The sequence below is a fragment of the Atractosteus spatula genome, chromosome 9, assembly GCF_055471065.1.
Source record: "Atractosteus spatula isolate fAtrSpa1 chromosome 9, fAtrSpa1.hap1, whole genome shotgun sequence".
Taxonomy (NCBI): domain Eukaryota; kingdom Metazoa; phylum Chordata; class Actinopteri; order Semionotiformes; family Lepisosteidae; genus Atractosteus; species Atractosteus spatula.
Genome location: NC_142714.1, coordinates 4,866,430 through 4,888,446, shown reverse-complemented (window position 1 = coordinate 4,888,446; position 22,017 = coordinate 4,866,430). Strand labels below are relative to the sequence as shown.

Here is a 22,017-nt window from a genome sequence, read left to right as displayed (position 1 = left end):
GTCACACAGTGAAATTACCTTATTATTTTAATATTCAACTTGATGGAACTTCCTTTTGTAGGGCTTAAAAAATTGCAAAAAAAAGTGGAAAATTTTACAAAGGCAAGTTATATCGGGAAGCCTTACAAGCTTTAGTTTCAAAAGCACTCTGAACTAATGCATTTCTGTTAGAAACGGTGATACCCAAAAGAAGCACAATGTACAGTATGGAATGAAAAAAAATTTGTTAAATGATGTAAGTGGATTAAAGCACATAAAGCCTCATTATTGGAGAAGTGGTACTAGAATGGTAAAATAGCAACGAGCTGTGAAAGAACAGATCACCACTGGACCACAGAAGTATTGAACCCAGAAACTGAAGGAAAATTTAAAATTGCAGCATAAAATCCGTAAGGTTGCAGAGATCAGACAGAAAATGACCAATCTAGGTGTGTGGGGTGGAGAGATGAAGGCTGAAGATTTCTGTGATGCATAACAGTGCCCTAAAAAAATAATGGTTTGCATAGGAATGTATTGGGACATGCAGAAAAAGAGATCACAGCTGTCGCAAACACTAAGCTAAATTCACAGAGATAAAAGTTGACCCTTACGTGCACGAGACAATTTCATTAAGATGCACTAGCAAATGGGTCTCTATTGAGTCTGTTATGAAAGTTATTCAGGTTCCCTATTTAACAAATTAGCTCCACAATTCAATAGTGAACACAAAAGAAAATTCAGGGTACTGTAATTGAAAAAAACAAAAGAAGATGAATCTTGCAACAGAAATCAAAGCAAAAAGGATTTTTACGCAAGAAAAACTTCGCACATAATGGTTATATCTATTTACCCCTTTTGTTATCTTTTTAATGGTAAAAATGCATCCCAGGGAACTTGATGTTTAGTATACTATACTTTCAAATTCCTGTGAAGAATGAGTTACTGCTCTTAAATTGCAGGATATGCTTTGCAAAAAAATTAAAGTAATAAAGGATATAGGATTTTGGTGTCGACAGTGCTGAATGGCAGTATTTAGAGTGTCAAATTCCCCTCTGCAATCTCTGCCAGGAAATACGGAATGCAGGTTTGCAGTCCTCATTAAGTATGCAAAAGTCGTTATTATGAACTGTTATGCTGCATGGCTGAAACTGCAAACTTTCTAACTGAACGAGACACCACAGCAGTAAAGTACAGACTCTGGTGTCATATCACTAATTAGGAAAATTCTCAGCTCCACATAACATTGGTAGCTGCAAAACTGATTACTGTAAAGCTTTTAGTAAGGCTTCCATTTTATATTTTAATTCTATTGCACAGTTACGTTCAATGACAGTACATTTTGTTAAAATGACCCTAATTAGTCAGATACAGGATGTCTGATAAAATGTCAAAACCTATACCCCATAACTATAAGCGGATAGAAGAAAAAATTGTGATGACACCCATTTAATAATTTATACCCAGTACAAAAATTGCATGAGATTTCTTTGGTTGTTGGTAGATGTGCATTTGTGTTGTCACATTTTCTATTGTATAATACTGCTTGGACATTAATTCTGTGTCTGAATTAACTGGAATTTACTAACCTTTGTACAACATGCATACAGTGCTTTGCATAAAATGTAGATATCTTTGAGACATGAGAAACATTCTGTATGATCACTAAGCAAGAGTTTAAATAGAAAATGCATCATACAAAATGTTATCACAATGGGCCTCTAAACAGAAAGTCAGAAGTACAATCATGTCCTGTTTTTACACATGCTGGGTGGCTTCCTGGAGTTGAAGTGCTGTCTTGTAATCTGCAATGGCTAACTCAGTCAACCCAAGATGCCCTCTGACATCAGCTCGGAGTTTATACACCAGAGCATCACTGGGCTGGAGAAGAAGAGCTGTGTGAAAACACAAGAGAAGAGACGCTTTATCCTTTGTCTAAGTATCACTCCTGCTTTTGAATCTTTGCATAAATTCTAAGCATAAAGAGCATCACCATTTTTCATAATTGAGTATGATTAGAATCTGGCATTATTAGAATTAATACAAATGATTTTGTATTTTATTGTAAGTATCTCAGCCTTAGACGCATTTTAAGCCTTTCACACAAAAAAAATGAAGCTTTTGATTAAGAAAACATTGATTTTGTGCCCAGTAAGACACATGCATGATTTACATTCCCTCAGAGCTTTAGGTGGTCTGTTACTTTTTGTTTATTTGGCCGACACCTTAAACCGGGGTCACTTAAATTTGTACCCATTAATACAGGTGGGTATATGACTGAAGACATTTGCACACCATAAGATGCCTTACTCAAGGGTATGGCAACACCACTCCACTTGGGATTTAAACAAACAACATTCCAGTTATGAGTCCTGATTGTCTCACATTGCTGCCCTTCATTTAAATGATACCCACAGCCAGGAATTAAAATACAAGTAGGGATTTTTTTACGATTTCTACATCTGTTAACACTGGAGATGAATCTGACACCTCTAAGCCCCACAACTGTAATTCCATACATTCCATACAGACTGGAATGTGTGCAGTACTGCGATAGACTGGCGTTGCTTGCCAGGTAGGCTCCAGCTTCCCACAACACCGTGTGGTATAAAGCGGTTTGGCAGATGACATGACTTGAACGATATACAAGATACACGCCACGTTCTCAAGAGAAATCCTACTAATTGAGCAAAGCATTTGTAGGTAAAGATAAGACTGTCCTTTATCAATGTGGTAAATGCGGTGAGAAAATTTAACTTTTACTCTTTGTTAAATTTTGTTTGTTGATGAAACGGTGATTTTGTCACCACAGCCCTTCAGAACGACATAAATATGCTTTTAGCGGGACAGGTGAACTCGGGAGCTAATGGAAAATAATGAAAGATTAAAAACGACAAGCAAAAAATTCATGGTGTGATTCCCCCAAAACTCACCTTTTTCAGATGGAACCTGTGCTACATTCAGTTTACCTTTAAAACTCGAGTTGGACTATTTTACATAAGTTGCCTTAAATGAAAAACGGCGGCAAAATAAATTCTTGCTGTATAAACATTGTGTCACTGATTTTCTTGAGCTTCAATGGGAAAAAAAAACCTAAAAGTAAACTAATGTAAACTAAAGCTGAGGAACACAAGTGTACAGTTCTCAGCACTGCTAGTGAAGTGTGCCTCTTCAAAAAAGAACGTTTTTATTTAAATGCTGAGTCATAATCCACTATCATGCAAAAGATAAACTTGTAAAACAGTTAAAGTGTGAAAAAATTTAGCATGATCCTATTGCAAATAATTGAATTGCTTGAATGAAGAACCACAGACATAAAGCCTTACAGGTTGTTTTGACACATTCCATCTTCTTGCCTTACAATGGTTAATCAGATCATTGGTTAAAACTGCTGTTTTAATCAAATAACAGAACTGAGGGTGCTATCCAGCAGAACTAAAGTTCACTAAAGGCACATTACAAAGGGAGAGCTAGCTGTCAAATCTTGTGAAACATCTCTCCCAACATAGTAGTTTTTATTGTGTGGAATGATGCAGTGGTGGTTGCCAATAGACAGCTGTCCCAGCCTGCATCTTTTTCCTATAGTCACATGGAACCTTCTATGGTCCCTTTCCAAAGACAGAGATTAAGGCAGAATATTTACTAGAAGTTGTCCTTGTCTAGGGTAGTGATGGAGAAATAGACCAAGACATCCTTGATGGCCCTAATGACCTCTTATCTGTGGTCTTTCTGATGTACCACTTCAATATAAAGGCAGATGTGTTTCAAAGACTGATCCCTGCCTAGCTGTCGGTCGGTCTGTCTTTGCTGATGACTCATTAGTGCTCCTCTACACAGAACAGAACTATTGTATCATTATCAGACAGACTAACAGACAGGGATCAGTCTTTGAAAAACATCTCTGATGATTAATGAGTCATTGGGTGCTGGCAGAAAGGAAGCTCTTAAACAGCACTTTGATCAACAACTTTGTTCATATCATGCTGGTAGCTATGACAGCCTCATTTCAGTAGTTGCACAGTCACCATAGTAACCAACAATTTCCTTTTATTCTCTAAGAAAAATAAATACATTTTTTAAAAAGGGATATAAAATGTATTTCAACCAAACATGCTGTGTTTTTGGTTGTTAATGACTATATCATATTTTTGCTAACTTGGCTTCTTTGCTATGTAGTAAGATACCCATGCTAGGTATCTAGGCATTTTATATAATATTGGTTCTCCAACCCTGGTCCTGGATAGTCCCACTCCACTTAGTCTTAAAGGATACTCTAAATCGTCTGTTTTTTAAAGTTAATGAACAATGGGAAGTTATATATTAATTAAACAAGTTAATCACACAGTTAATAAAAAACAAAATACTCTCCAGCTATTGAGGGTCAGAGTTCCCTGAACTGAACAATCACAAGTTGGACCACTTGTTAAACTGATCACAGCTAAATTGTTGCAAGTCTTTGGAATTGAATAAAACCTGCTGGATTTGGACCAGGGACCAAGACGAAGACAAGATGGGGATCTGCCAGTGCCACATTCCCTGAGGGCAATGGGGAATGATCTTCCAACTTCAGTAAACCTGATCAGTTATCTAGGAGGAAAGCAGAGCTTCTATTATGTGCTGCACCAGAGAGCGAAGGAAGCAAGGAAGAGGCTGACTGATGGGACAGTGGTCATTTATTTTGTTGGAGCGGAATATGGAAAACTTGCTGGTTTTTTAAGTTGGTTAGTAGCATAGTTGCCTAGCTATTATCAGAGATTAGAGCGTGGGGAAAGTACTTTGGAGAAAAAAAAATGGAGTAGAAAGCTCACTGTAGAAGTAAATAGTGTTTCTGTACCTTACGGCTGGGTACGTCTGTTGCAAAAAGTCCTACTTATAAAAGATCCCTGTTCTGGCACTTTGCCCCTGGGGAAGCCACACTCATCTTCTGTAACATCTTGCAATCACAAATCTTTGGACCATTCACTGAACCCACATCATTCTTTCACATAAATAATTGATGGCAATGTACACCATGGCTGTGTTTTCCCAGAGGGGTTGTATGCTGCAGAACGCAATAGTGCAGAAAACCATGGTGATTTCCTTTTAGAAGTGAACAGTGGAACAGTGAAAGCCAGAGAAGAATGCTGTCCAAATTCATACACTAGTTCCTTGACTGTTTGATGTGATTTGTTTTTTTCTATTCCACTGGACTTGCAAAAACAAAAATCAAAGGGAGCAAGCCATACTTCCTTTTTGATTTTTAAATACTGTAGGGCTATAGTGGAGCTCAAACAATGAAGTAAAAAGTAAACAGTTGCCATTTAACTGATGTTGATACTGATATATAGGGTTGCCAGTTATTAGAAATGAATGGATTGAGATAGATAATAATTAAAATGTGTGAAAAACAGTACATATTGATTAGTGATAGACATACCTACTTTTTAGACACACAGCATTACTGGTATTTTAGAAGCTCTGTCTCCATTTCTGAGACGATTTACAAGCTGAGCTGTTTCTTATAAAAAGTTCTGTATGATTTCTTCTTGCACCACCAAGTACAAAGAGTTAATCCTTTTTACCTCATGTCTCACACAGCAGCAGCCAAATAAAGAAACGAGTGGACTTTGACTATAAAAATAAAAAATCTCATCTGCAGTTGGAGCTTTAAATTCAGACAGTGCAGTAAATGCTGGAAATAACTTGCAACATGTGACAAGACTTGAAGACCCCGAAGGTTCAGCTCCAAATGGAGGTGTCCTGAATGGAATGGGTAGGTTCTTGTGCTCCATAACATTTCTAGTGACCCTTAAAAGTAAATCACTGCTACTGGTTTCTTGTTTTTGAAAATGGTGATGTCATACTTCTAAATGTTCATCTAAGACACAGGGTTTTTTAAGTCTGCTTGACACAATTAGCGTAAGAACTAAACAGATTGAAAATGAATTATGCAGCAGCAGCTGTAAGAAAATCACTGGCACATGCGGATGAAGATTATAATGAAATGTTTCCATTGCATTCGGTAATTCAGTCTGTTTTGTGTAATTCTGTGCTCGTTAAAAGAAAAATGGAATCCACTACTACTTTTAGCTTTTAAGCAGATAGACTCCTGCTGTTATTTGAAGAAAAGGTCCCTAATACAGAAAATACCTACCCTTGTTAACAACAATACAGCAATATGAAAAGTTATTTCTTTAATACGAGCGGGCAAGTCAATTTAAAAGCTAATGTTACACATTTCCATCAGCGTGGAATTCTCAGCTTAGGCAGGTTCCACAGAGTTTTATAAAGATGTAATAAAAGAAGGCGAGAGGAGCTTGTGTGTGAGTTGGAGGCCAGTGTTCCAGTTCTAGTAACAGCCAGAAATTAAACTGTACCTTGAGAGAGGTCTTTCTCTGCAGATTTGTATTTCTTCAGAGAGATGTAGAGGTTAGCCCTGTTAAAATATACATGAGCTGAGAAGGGGTTCAGCTTTAAGGCTTCGTCAAAGTCCTTTAGGGCTCCTGACACGTTCCGAAGCAGACTCCTTGTGATGGCACGATTGAGGAACGCTGACTCATTACTTGGTTCAAGATCGATCGCCTTTGTATAGTAATCGCTGGCCTGTGGAAAGAATGCTTCAAAATGAGGATGCAAAGAAGATTTTAGATGGTATATTGATATATTATTTTTCATCCTTTTCTTTCTCATTATTAATCATAGATTTAACAGGATCACAGAGTACATTGTGCTTTTCAAGATATTACAGCATTACCATTTTCTCTTATAATGAAATGGAGATGTCAAAATAAAAAAAAAGCTGTAGGTGACATATATTACACTCACCCTGTATCTAACGTTTTTTTGTTTAGAATGGGAACTCAGACATTAGAAATAGAGACATGCAGTAATTACTGAAGACCATGTAGGAAATAAGCTTAAATTATTTTCTAATTCAATTTTCTTTTCATATATTTGTGGACACCAGAAAATTATATCTCTTAAAAAATATCTCATTATAAAAATAAGAAGAAATAATTTATGGAAAAACACCTTTTTTCACATCAAGTATCACAGTATATTTAAGATACTGATGGCCTCCCCACAGAGATGCAGTATCTACTGATGTTCTTAAATGGTTTCAGATGTGTAGGGTACTATGAATCTGTTTTAAAATTGAAAAAGCTTATGCATTATGCAGTACAGATGCATTCTCTTTGATTAGGACCTCAGGGGTTTGGTGCATAATCACTGTCAACTTGTGTTAAAAAAAACACGTTAAGGCAAAAAGTGCAGCAAGAAAAAACTGGAAAGGAAATTGTGTTAGATTCATTCACAGATAATTAGGCTGAACTTTAAAATGAAGGTCAATAGCCTTCCCCTTAAAGTCTTTCCTTTTAAAGTGTCGAAAGTAGTGAGAACTGGAGGAGAAGGGAAATAAGATATTCTGTGCCACATACAACAAACAGTAGCATTACGTTTAGAAAGGAGGGAGATTGCCAATGCACTTATGAATACAGGAATGTATAAAGCTTTGTTCTAATTTGTATTTTAACCAATAGCCTAGAACAGAACAAAAAGCTTCTTACATGTCACATTACAACACAAAAATCTGAACTTCGACCTGCAAATATAATTACGCTCTATCAGAATTTAATTGACAACTTTTAAAGCTAATTAGTTTTTGCATAGTCATAGGAAACAAATATCACAAACTCAATTTCAGGTGAAAATCCATCCAACCTGCAGTAAGAAATTGATTATTGCAGTGTTAGATAACAGAACTCCATATTTATCTTGAAACACTGACACATATGATTGTGAAATACAGTGAGATACTAAATAAAATCTTGACCCAGGCTGTCTAAGCTAATGCAGTGCTCCATAATTGATGTTAGCTTTGATCTAAAAAATGGTAATATGGTCATATGAAATGTTTACAGTTGTAGTTTAATCATATGAACATTCAAAATACCAATATATTTTTTTTTACTTTTGAAAATAAAACATACCAGGCACTTACCTGTTTAAATTGTCTGTTGTAAAAGTACATGTTTGCAGCATTAAAAAAAGCCAATGCATAATGTGGGTTGATTGATATTGCATTCTGATAGTCCTTCATCGCATTCATATTGTCTCCCATGAACTGGTGGATGACACCGCGGTTTGTGAGCAACAGCTCAGAAACAGGATTATGCTGTAAAACAGTCAATTCAATTAAATTAAATCTCTAATCACCTTAGAATTATTTTAACATAATTTTACAGCATGCTGGTCCATTGCTGCACAACTTCCGTATGGTAACATGAGACTTTTACCAAATCAAGCTTAAAATGGATTTACTTTTCATATGGGATAAAGTTTTGAGTCAGGAAGAGATGCTTAATAAACACCTTCAAAGCCATATTGATGTCCTGAAAAGCCGCATAAGTGTGGCCCATCTGAAGGTTGATGACAGCTCTTCCCTCATGAGCAGCCCAGCAAGCTGGATCGATGTCGGATGCAATTGTGAACTGATTCCAAGCTTTCTTGAAATGCCCAAACACCTGGAAAGAAAATGTATCTTATCACAGCTGGAAAGAAATGCCGTGCTTAAAAGAGTTAACCACTTACCTTTAAGCATCTTGCGTTCACTGAATTGAATATTAATATGATTACTCTTTGCAGTCCCCTACATGAAACGGACAACCTCTAATTTAATCTAGCTACGTAATGAAGTTAACCTATGGAGAATATAACAAATACTGGTACTGAAACGTCCCTAGGTCTTTTATGCTTAGTTTTTATATTGTCTTTGACGGATTTACATTCCACATTAATCGACTATTCTCTGTTTCTGTTACTTTTATTAATGTTGCATTGTGCATGGTACAAGAAAGGTAGGCACTGAAGAGTCAGGTCTCATTGGGGCTGCGTGCCACAACTCATTAACTCATAGCACAGCACCCCTTAACATCTGACAAGAGGGCACCCAAGGCCAAGCTTCAGGACAGCTCTCAGGGAACTGATATACTGAACATATTAACACAGCACAATTCCCATCCCTTTTGCTTTGGGTTATTCATAATCTATGCCTTTTTAGATTGAAATCTGCCAGCAGATATAGATATTAAAGGGACTATAAAAATATAAGATTGTCTAACCTCCACCTCAAAATTCAAAGACATTAAAGTTGCTTTATAGCACCACTCTTTGCTCTTTAAACACACAAGGGTTTATGAAATTGTTTCTATTTTTGTTCAGATGGTTTCACCTGGAAGTTATATCCCAGGTTGATCCTAGCCTTGGTGCACAGAGGGTTTAAATGCAGTGCTGTGAGGAAATCTCTTTGTGCTTGCTTGCTTGCCGCCTCATGGCCATAGTCCATGTATACATTCCCTCGTCCCACACAGGCACCCAAGAAGAAGGGGTTCAGCGTCATCGCCTGGGTAAAGGCAGCAGCAGCTTCCTCCAGATGTCCAAGTCTGAAGAATAAAGAAGTACAACTGTTAAACCTCTGGGTTTTAGATAAGACAACAGGGTAAATGACTCCACATTTAAAAGAATTATATAGGATGATATGCACAGTGCCTTCTTTTACACACATTGAAAATCTACCTCTACCATACATGTCAAAAGCTCACTCCCCATAATTTCTATCCCTTTATTTCATTCTGTTGATGCATGTTTTTGCACATAACCTGTTACCTTTTTGCTGTTTTGCACATTGCCTGTTGTTGTTTTTTGCACATTGCCTGTTGTTGTTTTTTGCACATTGCCTGTTGTTGTTTTTGCACATTGCCTGTTGTTGTTTTTTGCACATTGCCTGTTGTCTCTGTCTTTCTTTTGTTATACAACTGTATTGTTGTTGTTGTTTTTTTTCTTTGTACTACTTATGTCTGAGAGCTAGCTAAATAGCATTTCGTTATACCATATACCTGTATATGAGTATAATGACAATAAACTTGGAACTTAGAACGTGGAACTTGGAACAGATACTATTTTGGCATAAAGTGAGGCATATGTTTATAAAGGTTGTTTTTAAAGTGAAATTGTCAGACTACCATTTGTGTGCAATTTCTTTTCAGGGCCAAATAAAAAAAAAGTGTTGCTTTATTTTCATATAGGGTAGCATAAAGGAAAAATTCCAACTGGAATTATATGTAAGAAGTGCTTTCTAATTTTACACACAGGATATTTGAAAGTAAAAAAGCGTGGGGGAAATATTGAGCCTTTTTATAATTTGTGTGGAATCTTAATTGCATAGGCTTATAATACAATAATACAAACAGACACTATTGGCATGACATTACACCGATAAGTATTCCCAAAGAACTATACAAAAGAGAACAATAATACGGAGTAGAAGCTGCATGCATAATATACTGCAGTGCAACACAATAAAGGGTACAGAAGGGTGTAATACATTACTATATAGCATAGTACTATAGTACATAGTACAATACAGTGCAATACTGTATAGTAACAGTGACAAAACAGCAATCATTGAATTGCACCACTTTCCAATTTACTACTCATGGGATATACTATTTGAACAAAAGTGAGGGCTGAGAATTAAGGAGTCCCAGGTTGTCTCTCAGTTGTCCCCCTCCTCTGAATCTGTAGTATAACTGTAGTAAAAGCCCATCATATAACAAATCTACTCCATGTATTGTTTCTCTAATACGCCCTGCCACCACTATCTTTTTTATTACCATTAGATACTTTCCAGCAGTAAGACATCCAATTGCCTCAGGCTGCTCAGATATGCTAGTGCATCACTAATGAACACAGAACGAGCAGAGTAAATTAAAAATTCATTACTGAAACAAAGAAAGAAAGAATTGCACATGCACAGAATGTTTCATTCTCCAGACTGAGGTTTTAAGTATTAAGAACTAATAGTATCTCCTGACACAGTGTTCCAAGTCCTTGCTTGGGTAATTTTCACATTCAATACAAAACATGTCCCAGTCCATAAGGCAAGGTACAAGGGTATTCTAGTATTCTTTTACAGATCCCCTCTCGGGCTAAAATATCAAATTAATAGAAAATGATTGATTTGCTTTAAACATGTTTTTCATTCCAGAATGATGATTTTATAAATTAATCTTTTAAAACCATGAAACTAAGGACTAAGGACTTTGGACTTAGCACAGCTGTTATACCCTTGAGCAAAGTCCTTATGCCCAGCTGCATAAATGGGTACAAATGTAAATAACTTCAGATAAAAGTGTCATCTAAATCAATTTCAACAAATTTGTGAGACTTCACACTGAAAACAAGATATAATGTTTTTTATCTTTTTACTACTGGAAAACCTGTTCTGGTGGTACCAAGATATAAAACATAGTTTGGGAAAAAAATGTTTACCATAGACAAATACTATATTTCTGATCATGGATAAAATTTTTTACATCATTGTATTTCTCTATATATATCTAAAGAATAATTAAAGTGGACATTCCCTGTGGACCACACAGTTAGAAAGGTGAATAAAAATGCCTTTAGCACTTGAAAGTGATCGTAAATTGCTGTTTCCTTATTCAATACTGGCAATAGTGTGACATGACTGAAGGGTCTGTGTGATGGTATACCACCCTTTGGGATTTCAAAAATAACAGATCAGTCAAGCGCAATAAAATTCAGTCTTCAGCACTCTGAAATTACAGAGTTGGGTGTTAATAAGGTCTATAAAATGACAAAACAGCTGAGAGAGCAGGGTTAATTCATCTGGTCCAAACAACAGTGAATATAATTGTTTTCCTGTTTCGTATCCCTTGAAAATGATATTTTTGCGTGCACTGGGAATAAAAAAATCAATATCTGAATTAATGACCAGATCTTTTTTTGTACCTTAAGGAAAAAAAAAACAGAATGACCTTTTTAAGTGTAAGCATATGTCAATGAGTCAACATTTAGGTCAAATTCAATAATGTTTTTTAATAAACCAAACAGAAAATTACATTGAATTGTTCAACATATTTGGTAGCATTTTATAGATATATAGTGTATGTATATCATTCAACAAATGTAAAGTTTCACATTAAAACTTTGTGTCTAGTGAGCATGCACACCATTAATCTTTAAGCTCATGAAAATATATTTTTTTAAATGGAACAAGGTAATTAAAATGATCAATCATCAATTTCTAGGGTCAGTGAATGTTCATTTTTTCCCTGGCGCTTAAATTCACGTCTCTAGGGCACGTCTTGGAGTGATAATTTATTCTGTGAAAGTAATGCTTGAAAGGCAGAAATTACCCAGGCCTACTGATGTGGTTCTTTTTGAATCAATAAGCAATGCTAAACCTCTCAAGGCAGAGAAAAATTGCAAACTGAAGAATTAGAAAACATACAAGAGGAGACTGAGGTCTTCTTGGTTATTGAGCACTGGTTCAGAATCCAGTGATTCTTTAATCTACAATACAAACAAAATAACTACTGTATGAAGAAACAATATATTCCTTTATATAATCCATTAGATTATTAATGTTACACAAATCAAAATCAGAATCTATTTTCCAATAACTGCATGAAAAATGTCTTGCACAGAAATGCCTTTTTGTGTGTATAAAATTAAGGCTGTGAGAGAAGTCATACTGGAAACATGTCTTTATCAGAAAAGATATAGCAACTCTTCAGATCTGTTAAAATGTTAATATTCTGTAACAAAAACGCAACTTAAACATATTTCAGGATATTCATTGGTAAAAGGTGAAAAGTGAACACACCTGTGGTGGTAGACTCCAAGTGCATGGAAGATAGTGGCATCTTCTGGGCTCCTCTTTGAGGCGGCTTCAAAGTCCTGCATTGTTACACGGATAAATGCATAGACCAATTAAGCTATAGTTTACTAAAGATTACATATTTATTCTTCTACTGCTTATCATTTATCTTATATGAAACTGAACAAAGCTGAGAAATTATTGTATATTATTCAACAAAGACAGTATAATATACTAACAAAATGTTAAGTAATTAAACTTAACCACAATCACACACTGCTTAGTGCAGTGGTTATACCGAAGCTGCCTTCAATGCTTAAGTGTATATGAAATATTAAATGTATATGGTATATCCTACATTATTTAAGACATAAAACAAACATAGTTTATTCCCTGGAAAGTTTGAACACTGAGGAGGCCAAATAGACTGGGCAAAATAAGTGTAACAGCTCCCCCTTCATGTCAGCAGCAGCCATTGGCCTGACTCTCCCAAGAGAATGACAGCTCCTGCAGTGGCCGAGCCAGGCAAGTCATTGACTTTAAGCTTGCTTTAACCCGAGTTAATTTACAAATCCAATGCAGACAAAGCTTAATATATATATTGATGTAAAAAAGAAATGCTACACCTCCTCCTCCACACTCTGGCCCTCCCATCTGCGTGGAATTTGAGGCATTATGGAATGCACATAAAACTGACTCTAAGGGTGGCCTTTTCTTGCAGTGACCTAAGCTTTGAATTAAGGCCTTTTTAAAGGTGACCTGATCAGGAATTGTTCCACCTGGACCTTGTTGGGTAAAAGTGCACCTAACGAGCTTTCGTGTGATTGGCAAGTTGCAATGCCTCACTGCACAAGCTGTATTGCTGGTCAGAGAGCTTAAAACAAATTGACAACATTTTTGTGAAAGTACATAAATATTCTCATTCCAGAAAATGTTGCGTTTCTTTTTTCCATCAGTATACTATGATCTATAATAATATATAATACTGAAGTATACGTATACTAAGAATACTGAAGTTATCAACAACATAACAAATTGATATTTGAAGTATAGAGATATCCTAACATTAACAAGGCTTTAACTTTACCTTAACCTATCACACACGGTCAGAAATCCCCATTCTCTAGACTATGCAGTTCGTGGCACTTTGCAGGTAAGGGAAAAAAACACATCTAATACCAGAAATCCATCACAAAAATTGTTTTAATCCCGAATTAACAAATTCCTATTCTCAACAGACCAAAGCAACCTGCCCTACGTTTGCCATTCAAACATTATCAGTATATTATCAGCAAGTCAAGACAAAATTAATTTATAGATGTCTTCTTAAACAAGACCTCAGCTAAGCCAATGGACGAATAGAATTACAAATAACATATCGTCTACTGTAATTTTTATTTTCTTATTTTTTTCATGAGAACTTTTATTTCTCCATAATTAAAACAGACACAACAAAGACAGTTTCTTAAATTCAGATTAGTTAATAGACAAAAGAGTACTTGGACGGGGACGTTTTGAATGCATCTTCGATTTAATTTAATTTTGAACACCCACAGTTTATTATTCATCTTGCATTGCTAAAACTACATTATCATGTTGTGTTTTTCCCTTCTAAACTTCATGACTAAAGCCTGGAGAAGCCTAATGTCTCCATGAAAGCCCCTTCCTGAGATATATTCCATAAAAAAATTTCTAGGGCACTGATTGTTCAGGAAAATTAGTGTAAACTCACAATTGGAATTGTGATATTATCAATTATACTTTGAAATACAGTTGTACTATCACAAATTATATTTATATTAAGTGTTTATATAAGGTCATATTTTTTTCTAAATTACATTATATTGTGTGTGAAATTAAAAAAATTAAGTGATTCATTGACAGGCAAAATAGTTAGATGAATATTCAGTTGAAAGGATATAACAGGAGGATAAGAAGTCTACTTACCTGGAGGGCATTGTGGTAGTCATTCAGCTCGACATACAGAAGGCCACGATTAACCAACACCTTCAGATCTATTTCTCTCCTGCTTCCAAGAAGTTGAACGATTCCATAGTCTCTTAAAGCCTCAAATCACAAACAAGAATAATACAATATGTTAAATTGTTGTTTAATGCTGTGTTTCATACAAAGATGCAAAATACTGGTGAAATTCCTCGTGTTTGTAATTCTCAAATATCAAGCTTTGCCAAACTATCACTACCACTATCCTGATTTAGAAGCAGCTTTTGTACATCACAATCTAGGCAGTAATTTGTGTCCCGTGAAGGAAGAAATTTGCTGAACTCAGCCTTTATGAAATCACATTGTAGCAGTTTATCTATGCCAGTTAAGGGGATATATATTTATCTTTATATATGTACAGATATACTGCAAAGGAACAAGTAATAGGTTTATTCCATGCTGAAAAAAAGAAGAAAGAGAACACAACGTTTCGGCCGTGGAGCCTTCACACCTGAAGAAGGCTCCACGGCCGAAACGTTGTGTTCTCTTTCTTCTTTTTTTCAGCATGGAATAAACCTATTACTTGTTCCTTTGCAGCCTACGCATGCTGACGCAGCTACCCACCTGAACTATGTACAGATATAAACTAGTTTGTGTTAAAACAAAACCCTAAAAATAAAGCAATGTAAAATAACAAACAGGGTGCTACATTTCTTATGTAATGCAATACTGAATTGAAGGCTATAGAAACTGAATGTGGTTTATAGTTTATTTCCAAGTTAGACTGCATCTTTTGTTAAACAGTTCACGTCTTCTTTAACAGTATCAATAGAAAGATATGTCCGTCTGTGGAAACGTGTGAAAACAAAACTAAATCATAGTTTTATGAGTTTTACAACTCATTTTGTGACATTTAAACAAAATGTTTTGTGATTTTAAATGGTAGGACACACACTTGTGTAAACTTTAAACCTCTTTAAAATTCTAAGCAAGGAAAATGTAATATAATGTTTCTACAAAGAACGTGATACACAAAATACTTACATTTTTATACTCCTTCATTTCCTGGTAGCACACACCCCTGTTATAGTAGGCAAGGGAGCACATCTTGTCAATACTGACGGCTGTGGTTAAGTCCTCCACAGCATACTTGTATACCTGGAACAAAGACAAACAGTGCAGTGTTTTTAGATCTTAAGTTAAATGACACTAGCAAGATGAAACAAACAAGTCAACAGATCGAAAAGGGCTGTGCATCTGTGCATCCTGGCCCCCTGGCTGCTTTTGGAGACAGATGTGCCTCCTCCAGCTGGCAGAGACGCCACTCTGTTCGGCTGCCTGGGCCTGTGTGGAAAAAGGGGACAGGCCTCTCATGGCATAATGGTGGAGGGGGGACAACACATACGCTGGGTTAATGATGCTGCCTACTGAGGGGTGTTGACTTATTACAAACAAGCAAAACCGCAGGTTCTACGTTTTTTAAAAAAACCCAACATACTGTACAGATCAGAATTTATTTGATTGAAAATCCCAGTAAAGGTACTGTGGGCACGTCCTGTGTGTTGGAAGAGTACTCTTGAGTGCGTGTGACTGATGTGCTTTCAGACGGTAATGTGGTTGTGACTGTGGCACTGAGCCCTTGTGACTGTTCCTGCTCAGTGGCTCCGAAGTTACTCCTGGCAAGTAAATCAGTAGCTAAAAAGTCTGTTTTATGAGGCTGGAGGGAGACTTGGCCCACATGTGGTTAAATTAATTTAAAGAAATCGTCCTTACAGAAAGAAGCACAGCTAGAACACATTCTGCTAGTGCAAACACGACGTCTGCCTGGACTGCCTGGCTGCATTATTTTTACCAGAATTCATTAATTATTTCCCCTGCGCGTCCCTTCTTTTTGCCCCTTCTTGTGAGCTCCCATGTTTTGTGTGGATTGATGTACGACACCTTGAACACAATTTATTCTACATGAAAATAAAAAGCAATGCTAGCAACTCCTTGTGCAATATTTAATCTTCTAGCACTAAGTAAAGCATGTTTCTGTTTTCTTAAACATTTAGTTAAACTATGAGAATCGTTTTAAAAACTCCTGTCAGAATTATTTCTGGAACGAGTGCTACGCAGGTGTTTTATTATGCTAGGAAGGTTGCAACACAGCAGCATTATATGAACCAACTGCGGCAGACTGGTCGTCTTTCAAGGCCAGAGCAAGACTGATGAAGAGAAAACTACTGGTGCCTCACTCCATACACAACCCAAAACACACTCTTGTATGCTCATTTGTATACTTCTAGTAAAACTCTAAATCTAACATTTTGATTTTTATAACAATAATTATGTTAGATGCTGACCTTAATAGTTAATTATCAAAGTTTGTGTCTATTGTATACACAGCATATTTCTGTATCTATATATATTTCTTAGAAAATATATGTTTTATAAGCAATATCCTTTAGGGTTTTAAGAGCAGCCTGTTGCTATGAATTAAGAGAATATGAATATTAACTAGCTCTGACCATTTCACAGTGTTGAAAAGCACAACTTTCTAAATATATTTCTAACTCCAATTTGTGTCTATACAGTTAATGTCATTAGCCAAGGACAGCTATTTTTCCTTTATAAGGACTAGTCAGCAGGAAATATATAATGTATATATACTGTATAAGAATATATGGATATACATAGAAATATAGGAATATATATATCTTTAGACGTTCAACTTGTTTATTTTTAATATGTCATTATTTTATAATTACATTTATAAGCAACATCAGTTATTATAATAATGATGGTGATTATGATTTATAGTAGGTAACAATATTATTATTTTTCCTTGCATTTCTATATAATTTTAAAAAGTTTAATTTACATAAACAAATTATTCTTGATTAAATGTGAATAGTTATCTGTGAAAGTGAAATCCCTAAGCTTGTAAAAGTCCTGTGCAGTTTGCATTAGCTGTTCTGTGTGTGAAGCAACAGCAGTCAATCTCATGGACATGCGGGACACACTCATGTCACACCTCTGGCCTAAGCTTCTAATCCCTCGCTCCAAGTCCCTCTGCGACCAGGGGATCAAGGGTTTTATTCATTCCACTACTTCTTCGATGATAGTCCAACTTTTAGACTTCCTAAGTAGGCAACAAATGTAAAATCCAACTAGGTGACATACACACTAAACTGTTGAAAGTTTTGGTTTTCTGTTTCAAAACATTTACACAGCTGTGCAAAGTCTAAGACATCTTAAATAAAGAGCTACAATTTTTATGCGCATCAGCAATTCGTTCACAGCCTCCACAATTGCTTCTGTTATTATAGTAATTCTTTATTAATGCAGCTTAGTTTGCTTGAGAAGAAACCCTGTTTGTCATTTATCAATTGATCGATTAATTTTTAAAAAATGTATTCACCTCAATCGGAATATTCAAAAACACAATCTCAACAGCTCGAGGTATGCTAAGTATATACAAGCAGCTGATATGAAATACAGTACTATAGTCACTAATTCATCACACCAGCAGCTATATCACCCTGCAGCTCCTAGCTAACTAGCTACCCACTGAAGCTAATCGGGGTTGAGCCTGGCCAGTACCTGGATGGGTGACCTCCTGGGAAGCAATGGTTGCTGCTAGAAGTGGTGTTAGTGGGACCAGTGGGAGGTGCCCACCCTGCGGTCTCTGTGGGTACTAATGCCCAGGTATAGTGGTGGGGACACTATACTGTAGTGGGTGCTGTCTTTCGGATGAGACGTTAAACCGAGGTTCTGACTCTCAGTGGTCATTAAAGATCCCAGGCATTTCTCGATAAGAGTAGAGAGTTATCCTGGTGTTTCTGGGCCAAATTTCCCCCCTCGGTCTTTACTGTGGCCTCCAAATTGTCCCCATGTATGATTGACTTGCAGTTGCCCTGCGATGGACTGGCACCCTGTCCAGGGTGTACCCTGCCTTGCACTCGTTGCTTGCCAGGTAGGCTCCGGCTTCCCGCGATACCGTGTGGCATAAAGCGGTTTGGCTAATGACATGACATGACTAATCCATCACATTTACCAATGACATCTACCTGACTCATTGGGGAAGTGACTCAAGGATGTATTCCTTGATCATTAACATAATTTGCATCTCTGTATTTATCCATAAAGCTAAAAGGTTACTTTTGCCTGCTAAAAAAATCAGGATTGTAGGCTTAAAACACAATGACAATGCAACAAAAAGAACAATTCAAATGTCAAAGACCTTTACATAGCTGTGTTTGAGATGTTGTTTTTCACTTTCGGGGAAAAAGTGTACATCAAACCAATATATTTGTAGCAATCCTCAACTTGTGATTTATTTTTATTTTATTAAAATGTATTACTTTATTGTAAAGCACTATAGTAGAGTGTATAATAGCACCATCTGAAATTTCATTTGTAAATAGGAAAATACTGCTTCAAAACATCCTCAGAGTTCTTCAAAAATGTGTTCTTATCACTTCTTGTCACTTACATTTAAATATAACTGTCAAAAAAAATAAAAAAGGCAATTAAAAAAATATTTATGCGCTGTAAATATACTGATATTGATTTGTGCAAGAGATTTTTTTATTACTACAGAAAAGGATTCATTCCTAATTTTTCTAGCTGACTATGATGACCAGTTTTCACCCACTTACAGTAGGTCTCAGCAGTTAAATGATGTGATAGCAGCTGAGTTTAATGGCACAACTCTTTGATCTTACCTTCATGTAGAATTTCAGCACACCTCTGTAAAGATATGCTCTCACACTCTTGGGCTGGATCTTTATAGCTTCATTGCAGTTCAGAATTGCCTTTGAGTAGCGCCCCTTATCTCCATAGAAAGCAGCACGACTTAGATATACCTTGAGAAAGATATTGAGGAAAGAATTTATTTTCAAAATATGTTTAACTTCAGTTTACCAAATCCCTGTGATAAAAAAGGAGTATCAGAAATCTCTAATTAAAAAAACGTGGTTATCTTTATAAAATAGCATAACAATAACCTTCTTGTTTTTTTCTGACAAAAGGTTTCACCAAAAAGGCAAAGAAAGAGCCTTGCAATAGTTTACAATTATTTATCTATTCTAAATCCCCTGATTTATTTAAATGTTAAAACCAAGTCTATATGTAATCTAAAGGTCTAACAGGTCTTAAATGTTTAAAACTGCATTGCAGTTGGTAAACCAGATCTCAGAAGCTAATCAATACTGGGCCTGGTTACATTTCTAAGGAAAGCCTTGCTGCTGCTGTGGGTTGTTGTGGTGTGCCAGTAGGTACCACTATCCCCCCTTGAACCACATTTCCATACTGATGCCACTGTGTGCTTCAGTTCAAATGCTGTAAGTTCAGTAATTGGAAGAAAATGACTAAGCATTAAAAAAGTATCTTGTTTTAATACCTGAAAAAGGTTAGGGTTGATTGAAAGAGCTCGATTGAAATCTTGCACACTTTTCGATTGCTGAAGACGCATCCGACAAAGTCCACGCTGGTAGAAGGCATCTGCATAATCAGGGTTTATCTTCACTGCATTACTGAATGCTTCCAGAGCCTGGAACAATAGGTCACATCATGCTCTGCTTCGTGTGTGTGAACAAAAGAGAGGTTCTTCATACAGAAGGTGTGAATCATTATTTCATGAATGTCACACTTTACTGATGTGTTTATCTAGGTCAGAATTCTTTGTGAGAAACTTTAATTATTAGGACTGTTTTAAATGCAATGTCAAAGGACATAACAAGGTCCTGTCCAGAGGAAGACACGCTCCCTGCTTAACCAGCAACACCTCTTGTTGCAGGCTTTTCACTCACTGAAAAAAAAAATCCAGTTTATGTGTTAACACTATGCTATGTGTTGTCTATCTGGTGTATTGCAGCCAAAAAAAGCAAAATATCATCAGATTCTTGCCAAACAGCACACCTTGCATTCCCTGCAGTATTATTGAACAGAAAAACAAATAAAAGAAAGAAAATAATATTTTTTATTCTACCAGAATTATGCTGTAGGTGCAAACATCATCCTACCTGTAGTAAATTGACCTGGGCCATGTAGCAGAGGCCAATTAAGTAAAACACTTCCGCAGCCTCAGGTACAGTACACAAACCATCTTCATTGGGGCACAGCAGCATCAGTACTTTTTTAAAACTCTCGACTGCATCCTGTGTTAAAATATATTATAGAATATATATTGAAGTAAATAAGTGAAATAAGTAATAACTGCATGATATGAATTTTAAAAACAACCATCTGTCTAGTCCTTACTTTTTACTGTTAACATTTGTACTAGTAGTAGTAATACTGTGAGAATACAGAGCAACACAATACTTTGAAGTGCAAGCTGTACAGAAATGATTGAAATCAAGTTTCACAAAGCAGTAAGATGATGGATGTGTTGTAAAAGAAACACACCTCAAGAAAGCTTTGATCAATGCAGCAAACACATATTATGAACCTTTTAATTTTCCCGTGCTGCTGTATGCCTTTCTAAATCCGGCAGTGTATGCCACTCTTAATAAAAGAAATTTGTATAACACTGCTACGTCAGGGCAGCAAGAAAAACAAGAGGTGTTTAAGCAATGTGTTGCATTAGCAGTGCTAAAGGCACAATAAGGCAAGGATTTTATGGCCAGCCTGCAATAAAATATAAATATGTTCTTGAATTTGGCAACAAACTCTGAAACAATACAAACTGAGGATCCATTCACTGAATGGAGGTCGGTGTTCTTTAATCTACAATGTGAAACAGATTTTCTTGCTCATTGTATTTCAGACAAAGAACCCTTACTATAAAAACTTTAGTGCATAACTTCATCTTAGGAAAGCTTTGTTACCATGTTTCAACAAAGAAAGGAGGAGTAAGTAGGAAATAATTAAAGAGGAATAGACAGACAAAGGCAGATTGCTAATGTACCTTATATTTCTTGGCTTTCATCTGTGTTTTTCCAAGAAGGATGAAGATGGGTGGGGTGGGACGTGTTTTTGTGGTTGTGGCAAGACAATCAATAGCTTTTGTATTGTTGTCCAGGAAGGAGTGGACTGCTGCCTGCTGCACAGGACATGAGCCTATAGCTGGTGACAACACAAAACATATGTTTAACATTTCTTTCTCTGCGGTTTTATATTTAGCCAAAATATATTTTTTAAATATCCATATATATATAAACTCTTAAATTGACCATCTTTCAGTATTATGTCAAAATAACAATATGTTAGTGTTAAGGCATTTATGTTCACACATACTTCTTTGTATCAATAAGGTCCAATCCCAAAGACTCTCCTGTCATGAAAATCAATTCACTTTTAACTTATGTTCATAGTTAGAAGGTATGCTTCCAAGAAATGTAAAGAAAACTTTTTTCATGAATAATGCATAGCGCCAAACTCTCACACATGAAGTGCATTGAAGGTGCATTTAAACTCTTTAATGAAATGTCTTTTGAAGCAAAAAC

At 36.1% G+C, this 22,017-nt stretch overlaps 1 protein-coding gene across 1 annotated transcript in view; it reads right to left on the bottom strand.

Moving 5' to 3' along the window:
• Positions 1–1,725: 1,725 nt before the first annotated feature.
• The window catches only part of ttc6 (tetratricopeptide repeat domain 6), a 36,671-nt gene continuing 16,379 nt past the window's right edge, over positions 1,726–22,017 (bottom strand). Inside the window, 12 exon segments of the mRNA XM_088925111.1 lie at positions 1,726–1,871; positions 6,333–6,558; positions 7,958–8,131; positions 8,328–8,480; positions 9,188–9,398; positions 12,647–12,720; positions 14,588–14,707; positions 15,629–15,742; positions 19,294–19,434; positions 19,971–20,143; positions 20,583–20,727; positions 21,480–21,637. Coding sequence (XP_088781237.1) covers positions 1,735–1,871; positions 6,333–6,558; positions 7,958–8,131; positions 8,328–8,480; positions 9,188–9,398; positions 12,647–12,720; positions 14,588–14,707; positions 15,629–15,742; positions 19,294–19,434; positions 19,971–20,143; positions 20,583–20,727; positions 21,480–21,637 — 1,826 coding nt within the window. The 3' untranslated portion in view covers positions 1,726–1,734.